Source organism: Plectropomus leopardus, chromosome 20 (assembly GCF_008729295.1).
Source record: "Plectropomus leopardus isolate mb chromosome 20, YSFRI_Pleo_2.0, whole genome shotgun sequence".
NCBI classification, from domain to species: Eukaryota; Metazoa; Chordata; class Actinopteri; order Perciformes; family Serranidae; genus Plectropomus; species Plectropomus leopardus.
Genome location: NC_056482.1, coordinates 470,388 through 483,364, shown reverse-complemented (window position 1 = coordinate 483,364; position 12,977 = coordinate 470,388). Strand labels below are relative to the sequence as shown.

Below are 12,977 nucleotides of genomic sequence, written 5' to 3'. Positions count from 1 at the left end.
CTCAGGAAATGTGGTTTGAAATAGAAAGAATGCACAGATTATATCAAAGTTTAGTGTCTCATTAAGTATCTACAAAAATCTGAGTGAAAATAAATGTTCCCAACTATTAGAAAACCGAGTTCAAACAGCTCCTTTTGAAGATAACAGCATTTCTCCAGACTGTGTGGGCCTGGCAGATGACAATTTAATTGACAGATCCTTGGATCCCGCCATTGTCAACTGTCTCTCGTCTCCATGATGACAGCCATGGAGCAAAGCAGAGTCTGCATGGTACAGTGCTATCTGTTCCAGCCCTCCGACTCTTGGCCGGTTTGTGCCGGTTGCTCACCAACACTCAGAGTGTTTTTGAATGCACCCTATTGAAAGGAGCATTGAGAGGTTTTAGTTTGTCACGTTTTATTAGTATCAACTGACAGCTGACTTTGAATTTTTGATTGGCTTTATCCAAATTATGTGATATTGATTGGGGTTTAACCACACCCAAATCAACCCAGCTTCAGGAAACTGAAAAAACTAAAATGACAATATTTCAAATTTGGATTGAGGCTAATGTTGTTTTTGATGCTTTTGATTATACATGTAAGACCCTAAATTACATATTAAGAAAGTTTTTGGTAATTTGGATTTCTAGAGGCTTTAAGCAACAGCTGGTATACATGTATGCTTTCTTGTGTAGTTCATCAGAGAAGTCAAAGTAACAGAATGTGTCACATTATCAGTATAAGATCACTGGTTTTATTTGTAACAATTGCATTACAATACTGAGTAGACCAACTGTGTGTTTGTAAAAGGAAGCGGTAGTCCTGCTGCTTTACAGGCTGCTACTAATGATTTCCTTCTGGGTTGCCTGTCCCACTCTCATGAACTTGATATCTCAAGAACTCCTTGAGCAAATGTATTCAAATATGGCACAAACGTCCACTTGGACTTAATGATGAACTGATTAGATTTTGTTAGTCAAAAGTTAAAGGTCAAGGTCATTGTGACCTTGTCTATCTCATTCTTGTGAATGCGATATCTCAAAAACAGCTTGAGGAAATTTCTTCAAATTTGGCACAAATGTCCACGTGACTCGAGATAGAACTGATTCGGTTATGATGGTTGAAGGTCAAAGGTCAATTTTATTGTGATTTCATAATATTTTCTGGCTATTATTTAACATTATATCTCAGGAACAGAAGGGGAGATATATGGTCAGATACTGAATTAGTGACACTAAGCTTGGATGCCCACCTTGAAACTGTCGGCCTGTCGGTCACTTTTATATAACACAGTGCTTCATAACACTCATAACAGTGCATCACTATATCAGTGCCTGTTAATGTGTATAGTGCACAGACTGACACAGACTGTATATGTAAGAGTAAAGAAACTGGCACACAGTACTAATACTGATATAGACTGTACAACCAAACTATAGTGCATATGAAAATAAATTTCTTATGCTCTTTCACAGATGACTCACAGTTTGACAGGCAGGAGGAAGGAATAAATTAAAGAGTAAGCCCATTTAAGACACTGCATGAGCTCTGCCTCTGCTTGATCCACTCACACCATCTGCCTTAAGATAAAAAGAGGCAGCAGTTCATGGCAGAAATAAAGCCATCACTCCCCACTCACTGTTTAGGAGGACAGAGTTTTTTCCAGTTGAACTTAAGTGGAGTGAAAAGGTCACACGGCGCTGATGCTCAGCATTGAGCACTGTTCAGCTGCCAAATGATATTGTTTCACTCAGAAGTGCCAAAACACAAGGTTGTCCCACAAAGAGTTGAACCAGGCTCAACTTTTGCTGCAATGTAAAATGACGTTTTTGGACCAGATGCTGCCGTGACCAAAAAAACAGAGTGCAAGAATGAGTCCTAGTGAGTTATCACTTTTGCACTTTCGTTTCCTTTTTCTTGAAGTCAATGGTTTTTTGGTAGGGTTGCAAATCGCAAGCACTTTCCTTCTTTGGTTATTGGTAAATTTAACGATCGATTAATGGATTAATTACCACCTTATGTAAGCGTAAAAACTTTATTTGCGATAAATGGGAGTTTTTTTCAAAACTGACATGTTTTCATTAGGCACATTTTATTTTCACAGTTTTAATTTGCACAAATTTAGGGCTGTTGGAAACCTGCCTACTGGTGGGTGTGATCCAAAATGATTGCATTTAAGTGACAGAAACACACTTTCTTTCTAGATGTGCTCTGATAGGGATGAAGGGGTAAAGCCCGATACTTGAAATAGATAGAATACAACATGGCTACTTTCATTTATTAGCATGTGGTGGTATGCAATAACAGAAAATCAAAAGCAGCAAAAAGCTCTGTATCAGCAGCATCCAAATTCAAGTGCTGCCGATAAGAATAGAATAACGTGGACAAAGAGAGTCATTGTCAGTGTTTCTTCCCATCAGCGCAATGAAATTACCTGTGCTGCATAAATCAGATTGTGGGTAATCAAAAGCAAAAAGCCCTCCAGCATCCTGTGTTCACAGAAGAGGACAGAGCAGCCAGTACATCATTACTAGCTGGCTTTAACTGAGAGGCTGATTTTACTTAGCATGCAGGCTGGACTATGTGTTACCCAGCTTTGGGCTCAGCCTGTTGGTCTTTGGATTAAGATTTAAGTCAGGCTGGGGGACTAACTCTAGTACAAACACGACATAAGACTGACCTCAGCAAGGGGCCAAGTGTGAAAACAAGTTCAGATCAGATGGTTTAACCAACACAACATCCTGTTCAGCAGCAACAGTGAGCCTGCAGCTCAACATGCTGCATGCAGCCACAGCCTCCTGCCGTTACTCTGTGGTCAGGGGAGAGTAGCCACAACGTAATTTTGTTCACTTTTCACTCCTCAGAGATCGTTTTACCTACATATGTAATATTTCCAGGCAAACAACCTACATTTGTCTGCTGTCAGAAACTACTTGATGTTTTTTGATAGACAAAACAAGTCATGAGGTATTAACTCTAAAGTGGAGATGCTGTCCGTTGTTACAAATGAAGTGCATAGGAGTCAGAACTGTTACAGTGTGAGTCATGGCTGTAGCATGGCTAACAAAGGGCATTCAACAAACATCTTCATGGCTAATCAACAATATTTCAGTGAAGCAACTGTTTCGACGTTGGTTTCATACCAGAGATGTGTTGAGATCATCTATTAAACATAATAATATTAGAAAGCTTACTGGATGTAGCAGCAGACACATTCATGTTCTGCCTTGTTAGCAAATACATTAATTACACCAACAGATTTAGATAACAATAAAGTACCTCAATCTGTTTGTTGTAGAAAAGAATTGAATGACGTGTGACTTAACACAGAGTGTATACTTTTTGGGGAGGCCTGTGTGTAACTGTGCACTGACCCCTGGAGGGTCAACCAAGCAACATCCATCGTCTCCGAGCTTTACAGCCTATCCTACAGCCACACACCACACACTCCTTTTATATTTGTTTTATTTATTGACAAACAACCAACATACAGGTTTTGCATAGATGGTATGTTTTTTATATATATATATATATATATATATATATTTATATATATATATATATATAAATATATCAGCATGATGACATGTGAAACTGTGCTACCAGATGGAGAACAGACACATACAGACAGCTGTGTAGACTTTAGCTCCACAACACAAAACACAAACTTATATTTAAAAAATAGCAAATATCGACGTGATGACATGATGAAAGATGTGAAGTGCCCAGTGTTGAATGTAAACTATTCTTTTCTTTATTTATGAGTAATTTTATTTATTTATTTTATTTAATAGGGATCATAAACAGTTTAAGGTACAAGGTAGATTTATTGTCATTTTTCTTAAATGTGGTTTAAGAAGAAATTTAATTAAAATTGATCCTAAAACATAAATGTTACCATTTGATGCACCGGACCTGATTATAGCTTAGAGCTAATTCACATCTGCAGTCCCTCTGCAGGTCAGAAGAAACACACAGCACAATAAAAATTGTACAATAAGAAAAAAAAAGACACACAATCTACAAATAAAGCACATTACACACAAAACACAGAACAAAAAGCTGCACACAATTACACATCATAATGAATGCTTGTCAAATTCAAATTGTATACTTAAGTGTTGTTTTCACATTATACAGCTAAATGTCAACTGTGAATTGTTTTTGGTCAGTGGTGATCTACATGCTAATGTGTTACTTTTCAGTATACAGTATTCAGTGTAAAAGTCTAATGCCAGGTATTTAGTGTTAGCTTTTAGAGTCACAGGCTTAATAATAATATTAAGCAATAACGAATGGCAGCAATTTGCACATTTAGTTTTTTCAATAGGTGACTTAGACCATGTTGTGACTGCACAATGCTCAGTTTGGTATTGGGACAGTGGAGGATCTTGGAATGGGAGTCAGATTCTGCACAGCGCTTCGGGAAGGTTTCGAGCAGCAGCCAGAGTACTACAGGAAGTCATTTTCTCCCAGCAGCCATCACACTTTTCAATTCACCCACTGTGTATGTTACCATGGAAGCCAACATTGATTCATTTGTGGACAAACTCTTGTGGTCTGTGTGAGACAGTTGCTGAATTCAGTTTTAATAAATGTGGCCTCAGGCAGCAGGTCTGAGGGTTTGGGTGTTTTCAGTCTGAATCAAATTCTGTTTGTGTGGACTGGGAGGCTGAGCAGCCGCTGTTTCCACCTGGTCCACAGGTTGTTTTTTTTAAACATCACTTTAGTTTGTGGACTGTAAAAATTTGAGTGATCAGATACTACTTTTTTTAAAAAGTGCAGGGGACATACCCCTTGTAGCCCCCATGTTGACTTTTAGATTCTGGCTAGATGACTAATAGTTTGGCTGATATATGGACCTCAAGTTAAGATTGTTTTTATGCTTCTGTGCTGGCGACAGGCATTGTTTTTGGGATGTCCATCCATCGGTTCATCCCATTCCAGTAAATGTGGAAACTCACGAATGCCTTGAGGGAATTTCTTTAGTAGCACAAACATCTTTTAGGACTCAACAATGTTAGGTCATCCCCATGAAACGTTTTAAAAATGTTTTTGGCCATTACGCAAGAACTCTGCTACGCTAGCCATGCTATGCTAGTCATGCTATGCTAGCCATGCTACACTAATTATGACAAAATTTCACACAAATGTCTAATAGGATAAAATGATGAAGCGACAGTGTTTTATATCCAAAAGGTCAAAGGTCAACAAGCACACCATAATGTTCTGCAAAAAAACATCATCAGCATCATAACTTATTTGGTCGCAGACTGAATTGGTGACACTAATCTGTAAACTGTGCTGATTGTAGAGATCTTATGTGCTTCTGGGGGAAAGATCCATGTTTTCCCCCCAAAAAACACTTAATAACTTTTATCAAATTCCTTTAAATTCTTCACTACATACATGAGTCTGGCATACAGCCACAAGGTGGTACTTGATTAAACTAGTGTTCCCAAACATGAACTTTGACACTCCTAAGTTATCTACTGGTTCTTCACTCATCCAGCATGTCTAATATCAGTCCTTGAATAAAATCCCAGGAGTGAATGCAGAGCTCTACAGTGAGCAACACTTCCAGCAGACCTGCTTGTCTTCATCGAAGGAATGCCAGAGGCCCTTTCGCTAATGACTTTCCCATTTCATAATGTTTTACAGCTCTCATATTGAGATAAGAAAAAAAATGAGAAAAGATGAATAAGAATAGTAAAATATTTAATGTTTTCAAGGAATGAGACATCCACACAGTCATTTACAGTCAGCAAGGGACGAGCAGTTGGCTTGATATCTCTGTGTGTGTGTGTGTCTGTGTGTGTGTGTGTGTGTGTGTGTGTGTGTGTAGAGCAGATGAGTTGCAGACATGTTTTTTAAAACAATGGCTGAGAAATATAAATATTGGGGCTCGTTCATTGCAGTGAAAGCTGCTCTCCTGTCGTTTATGCCTCCTATAAACAAGGAGGGTTAGATGACTGTCTACATGCGTGGCTGACATGGCTCCTGATCAAGCCATTTGATTGGTCTAGAGGCATTCCTCTTGAGTGCTGATATACAGTACAACACCACTGGGACTTTTAGCTACGCATGTATTACTCAGCTTTACAGCTGTTATAAACCATTAATTTGGCTTACATTAACAGCAGGTAGTCATCTGAGGTTACCGTAGATTGTAGCAGTGTTATAGAGCCTGCAGTCTTGTGCCGATGACCATATCACAGCCATGATGATATACAGTACAACAGCACTCCCTCTCATGTGATTTTGCTTAATTAGAGTTTTTATCACAAATTATTATACTTGTATGTAGAAAGTACATCTGGAAATGTACTTTTTAGTCTTGCAGGACGATGTGAGGGTCTAAGGACAGAGGGATGTCATATGCTGTAAAGCCCTCTGAGGCAAACTGTGTTTTGGGATAATGGACTTTATAAATAAAATTGAATTGAGTGAGTGATAGATTTTCTTACTCTTCTTTAAAAAAGAAATTGTTAAAAGCTTAATGTGTTTTTTTTTTCAGGTCCCGTGAAAAAGGTTTCTGTCAGCCGTACCGAGGCATTGCCTGTGCTCGCTTCATCGGCAATCAAAGCATTTATGTTGAGTCTTTGCAGATGCAGGGGGAGAGTGAAAACCGCATCACAGGTACTAAAATCAGCTAAGTCTCTTATTAACATATTGATTTGTTATCAATAAACAGTTGTGTATTAGATATCTGAGATAACATAAACTTGTGGTTCAAACCTGCGTCTCTGTCTCCTCCCTCCAAGCTGCCTTCACTATGATCGGCACCTCCACCCACCTGTCAGATCAGTGCTCCAGGTTTGCCATCCCGTCCTTCTGCTACTACGTCTTCCCTCTGTGTGACGAGGGGAACCGGGGCCCCCGGCGGCGTCAGCTTTGTCGAGATGAGTGTGAGGCCTTGGAGAACGACCTGTGCCACACCGAGTACACCATTGCCAGATCCAATCCCATGATCCTCATGCAGCTGGAGCTGCCCAGCTGCCACCTGCTGCCTCGGCCGGGCACGCCAGATGATAGTTCCTGTATGAGGATAGGAGTGCCTCCAGAAAAACTGGGTCCATGTAAGTGGATTCACACATTATAAATACTGATGTAAAAGCACCCTGCTCATGATATGAATCAAGGTATTTGCAGATTTTTGTAACTGAAAGACAGTTTTAGTCCCAGCAGAATGAACGGTTCAGTTTCACTTTTAATGCGCCTGACGTTCTGCTGCGCGTCTCTGCCGCTACTGTGCTACAAATAACTCAAGAGTGTTTTAATACAGCTCTTAATTAGAAGTTCAGCTCCACTGAGACTCTGGCGGCCTTCGGTCTGTGTGCGCTGTATAAATTACATCGTTGATTGGAAAAAACTGTGGAATTCCGATCTTATCTTCCTGGGCGGGTCTCAGTGTATCTGGGCGGGCCGCCTAGGAAGAGTATATGTGTGGGAAACACTGAAAATGTTGGAGACTTGTCAGCTGTAGGCAGGTGCAGATTAGGAAGAGCTTGTACAGAATCACATATTGTCTGTGGACACACTTGGAACTCAAATAAGTTTCTTAATATGTAATTTAAGGTCTTACATGTATAATAGTATAAATATTATGAATAAAGCCAATCAAAAACTTAACGTCAGCTTTGTGGGAGCACTCTGGCACAAACTGGACTTGTTGGTAAATTCGGAGGGCTATTGGAATGTACCATTTTGTTATCCAGAGCAGTGCACTCTGGGAGTGTCAGAGCGACTCTGGACGCTCTATCTGGGTAGAAGGAGCAACAAAGTGCAGAGTGAATGTGTGATGATCTTAACCCTTTGTTAATTCATGTAGAAACAGAACACTCCGTGGCTTCAAACAACAGCTCTCTCATTTTAGTGTCAAGCTGCAGCTGAATTTAGGAATGCAGCACGAGTCAGATGGCTGGAACAGATAGCGCTGTAGGACGCCAACTTTGCTTTGCTTTATAGTTGTCATGGTGGAGATGGGAGACAGTTGACAAAGGTGGGATCCAAGGAGGTGTCACTCAAAAAGTGATCTGCCATGCCCACATAGTCTGGAGAAATGCTGTCATTCTCAAAATGAGCTGTTTTCAACTAATTTTTCTAAAAGTTAGGAACATTTATTTTCACTCATATTTTTGTAGATGAGAGACAATGAGACACTCAACTTTGATATAATATGTACATTGTTACTGTTTCAAGTCATGTTTCCTTAGGCTTTAATCTGATATGTAAATCCTGTCAGATGTGGCACTTCACTTACAACTTCAAGGCTTGTCACATAGAATGCTGCAGCATTGACATTTTTTTTATCGGTTGATGTGGAGGTCGCCCTGGTTACCTTGTCAAAAAGTCTATGGGATTTTTCCATTGGATTTTTGATGGTTTTGTTCAGCAAGCTAATCTTACTAATGAACACCACTTTTAGGATTTTTGTAGCATAAATGTAATCCCCAGAAGTAAAAAGCCAAAGACTTTCAACGAACCACACTACAGTCATATGACTTAACGCTGCCACCACAGTGAGGCTCGAAAGCCACGTTCGGCTTGATGATGTTCTGTTGTCTCATTTAGCCACGCAATTGACTTTTTTGAAACCTACACCTAAAGTTTTCCAAACTCATGAGTGGGCAACTTACTATTGTATTTTATGTTGTAGAGAAAAACATTAAAGTCTCTTCAGCTTGTGTTTACCAGAGACCTTATTTCAGGCATCTTACCAAAAACCCACTGACTTTGAGATGAGGGAACCAGGAGTGCAGAAATGTTAACTTTCCAGGCTCAGGACTCATTCCTGCAGCACTCTATCCCATGTTATAAATTTCTTGTTGCTAAAGGAATCATTTAACATTTGGGAAATACTTTTATTAGCTTTCTTTCTATGTTGGAGTCAGGATTTGGCTAGCTTAGCTTAGCATGAAAAAAGGCAGCAATGCAAGTGTATCTTGCACCACAACAGACATGAAAAAACAGTAACATGTTGTGATTTTAATGTGAAGCTATTTCATCATACTGTTTGGCTGTAAAAGACAAAGTTTGTGACCTAGCCGCTATAATAAAAACCATTGAGGCAAAATTAAGCATTGCACAACAAACGGAGAAAATCTTACTTATTTTACAGCTAAACAGCAATCTAAAATATCTAGTATTATATGTGTAATATGTATAATAGCCAATGCAGTAACAGAATCTTGATTTATATTTGATCAGCGCTGCAGACTTTGACAGTCTGACAGCAGTTTATGAGCAGTGACTGACATGACTGATAGCTGCGACAGAGACTCCTCTGCTCCCATTGGTTTTCCTTCAGCTGCAGATTTTTTTGGCTCATGTGGGACTGTGTGGATGTAGTGACAGCAAATATGAAAAAAAGTAATTTTTTATCAAGGTTACCAACTGTAGCTTTATGCTCCATAATGTAATACATGAAAAGAACAAGCTAATTATGAATAACATTAGAACAACAGTCTGATGTGTCACTCACTGTGCCAGCTAAAAAACAGAGCAATTCTGAAGGGGGGAGAAACGAAACCGTAAACCTGTGAAATGTCAGTCAGCTCTCCTGTAGAATGCAGGAGCATCCACACTGAGTCTCTGTGTGCTCCACAGACTCCCCCACAGACCACAGCTGCTACAATGGAAGCGGGGCTGACTACAGAGGCACGGTCAGCGTCACTAAGTCCGGTCATCACTGCCAGCCATGGAGTGCTCAGTACCCCCACAGCCACCACCTGTCCCAGGAGTACCCCGAGCTCTGGGGGAGTCACAACTTCTGTCGCAATCCGGGGGGCCAGATGCAGGCACCTTGGTGCTTCACTCTGGACCCTAAGGTCAGAGTAGACCTGTGTGACATCCATCCCTGCAGTAAGTGCCATGACACAAGAAATGCACCCTAATACTTACTTAGATTGTCAACATTTTCAGCTTACTCTAACTCGGAGGCCTGTTGCCTTTCTGTGCCTCAAAACATTAATTGATAAAAGATAAAGAGGTGTCCTTGTCAGGTAGGATTTCTGTTGCTATGACGATGGCAGGGCATGTAGATGCAGCAGCATGTAGCTCCTCAAATCCTTGCTACTTTTTTGCTGTATTTTTTTATTTTTCTTCAACTCCATGACCCCTTCTGCTGAGGCATTGCTTTCCTACGATAGAGAAACACTTATCAACATCGGGAAAAGTTGTGTGGGGTTTGGACTGAATGCAGCTGACCGCGAAAGGATCCCCACTAATGGTATACAGCAAGTGGGCAATCAGACAAGAGGGGATCAAGCTGTTGCACTGGATGGGCGGACTTTGTTGGGAGCCATAAGGACACAGGGAGGGAGAATTAGTCCATGTTTAGATGAGAACAGCCTCACTAAAAGTGAAAAAAGTCTTTCCTTTGCATTTCTCAAAAAATCTGTATTCATATGATAATATTGTGAAAATGATGCTTGTGTACATATACACATACAGATCTTCAAAAACAACCCGAAACTGAGCATGGCATTAGTTCAGGCAGGCCACAGTGTCAAGCGCTGCTACTGTTGATAACAGCTGATATCATGCAAGCCCTCATCAGCTGATGGCCAGCTGATTCACCACTAAGCATCTGATTCGTTAAATACACTTGCAGCGCCTTATATAAGCTGCTCTAGCCTGCCTGCTCTTTGCTGTTCCCTCTGCATGCCACTTTTGCACCCTCCTCCTCCCTGCCTCCTCCTCTTTTGCTGTTCTGACTTACTCAATGTTGTTGTCGTCACTGATGCCTCCTCTGGGGGTTTTGTTCTCTTTTCGCTGCTGCTCCCCTCCTTGCCTCAGGCTTTCCTTGTATGCACAGGAAGGGCAGGAACGTGCATTGTTCCTGTTAAACGCTTTCTACGTAAGCACGTGGAAGGGCAGGCGGACCCCAGTACAGAGCCATACCGCCTAATACCAACAACTGCAATAACAGTAGCTGGCAGTGTATTTTTGTAGTGACACACCATAGAAGAACACCACATGCCTGCACATATTGGCAGCATCTAAATTTCCACCCTCCGGACTTGCGGACTGAGCCCTAGCGGACTTCAATCGTACATACCATGACATATTCACTGTCATCATGTCAAGTCTGCGAGGGCGCGAGACCGTAAAGCTATAAAGCTGCTGATAAACAGGCTTCAAGTTACCTTCTTTTGTTTTTTCTTAGCCATGTTTTAGCCTGTACTTGACATGTATCGCACAGCAATTAAGACTAAAATAATACAATGCATTTTTATTGCCTCTATAGCTTATCTTTCAACATATTTCTGTATCACGATTTGGCTAAATATTATTTCTGATGTACCTGACTGAAGAAAAATTAGATTGTTCAAATTCACAATATATTTTTTGGCCAGTAATTCAAGAAACTACAACGTGACATCCGCATTGCAAGAAATTGTGGATAATTTTATCACTGAAGTCTGTTCAAGTCTACACCTGAGGGCCCTTGTGGACTTTATTAATTATGGGTATGGACAGCCCTCAGGACTCAGGGACCTGCATGTTGTGTGAACAAATGTCTCGCATTACCACTGTGGGTACACACAACCGTTAGACACTGTGATGTATGATAATCTTTTGTCAACATGTATGGAATAATATAGTTTAGTGTTACTGGCTGCATGTGTATGAATGTAACAGAGCCTTAAAAATGCTTGTGTGAACCTCAGACACTGCTGCCTCTCTTGGAACAGTTTAGGCAGTTTACTCAATCATTATCACTTACTGAATGTGTGAAAGACAACTTAGACATTACCTTTTGTCATGATTACACCACCAAGATTCTTTCAGACTGAAGGGAGCTGAAATAAGAGACTGTTGGTAGCTGTGTATGTGGTCTGTAGTGCAGGACAGCACTGTGTGTCATCTGTCAGCACCTAGTTTGTAACATAACGCTACAAATATAATGAAGGATATCATCCGCCAGTTCTAAACACTGTTGTACATGTTTATTTCTCTAGATGTCCAATTGTCCTGGTGCTTGATGATGTGCTGTAGAAGCTATTGGCAGGCTCTGCATCAGGGATAATCAGCTTGCTACATGTTTCTACGATTTTCGGACAGTTCTTGGATTTTAGGATGTTTCTAGGATTTTAGGCCATTTGTTGGATTTTATATTTCCAGAATTTTAGCACACTTCTGGGATTTTAGGACAGTTTTAGGATATTTCTTGGATTTTCGCAAGAAGTGGGATATCAGGACATTTGCAGGATTTTTTGACATTACTCAGATTATAGGACCTTCCCATGATTTTAGGACATAGACGTAGACGTAGATTTTGGATTTTGGATGTTTCGAGGATTTTCAGACATTAGAGGCTTAGCTAAGGCTTCTGTCTGGGGTGTGGGGGATCCTCCAATGGCACTTCTTGTGATAAACAAGCTCTATTTTGGTGGGGTTTTTTTGCACTCTGTTACCTTATGTATACTAAATGTACAAAAACAATTCATACTGTGAATCATTGTGTTTTTGTTGTGAATTATAAAATGGTTTGGGGCCCACTCAGCATCCTATCAGGGCACAGATTTATCCCATGGGCTGTATTTTGAGAATCGCTGCTCTACAGTCTTCACATTTGCCTGTTGTCGATGGTACATAGTTCAGGGTGGAGCACATGGCTCAATCAGACTGCAGGCAGGATGATCACCAGTCACTGCTGGAAAATGTTGAAGGTCAACAGAAAGTCAGCATCTGTAATTCCAAACTTTCTCCCCCTTTCTTGGCACACAAACTGGCATCTCTTATGCTAGTCCCTCCTTTGCTCTGCCAAAGCACTCAGGTCCACTGGCTGGGAGCAGGTGGCTGTGAGTTAATGAAGTCACGCAGGTGGTCCACATAACATATAAACGGTGTGGTTTTATTTCTTCCTGTAAACTGTGGGAGTTTCAGATCCAACTTGAAAAAACGCTCTGTTTCAATGGTGCGGTTAGTGGCATGCTCTATTTCTGTTTATGTGCCCACCATTACTAATTATTGCAACTTAAGTGTAGT

At 40.6% G+C, this 12,977-nt stretch overlaps 1 protein-coding gene across 2 annotated transcripts in view; it reads left to right on the top strand.

The window, feature by feature from the left end:
* The window catches only part of ror2 (receptor tyrosine kinase-like orphan receptor 2), a 75,055-nt gene that overhangs the window by 53,788 nt on the left and 8,290 nt on the right, over positions 1 to 12,977 (top strand). For both annotated transcript variants that reach the window (XM_042509787.1, XM_042509786.1), the window contains 3 exons: positions 6,499 to 6,620; positions 6,746 to 7,060; positions 9,591 to 9,845. In XM_042509787.1, the coding sequence (XP_042365721.1) occupies positions 6,499 to 6,620; positions 6,746 to 7,060; positions 9,591 to 9,845 (692 nt within the window). The remainder of the gene's footprint in view (positions 1 to 6,498; positions 6,621 to 6,745; positions 7,061 to 9,590; positions 9,846 to 12,977) is intronic.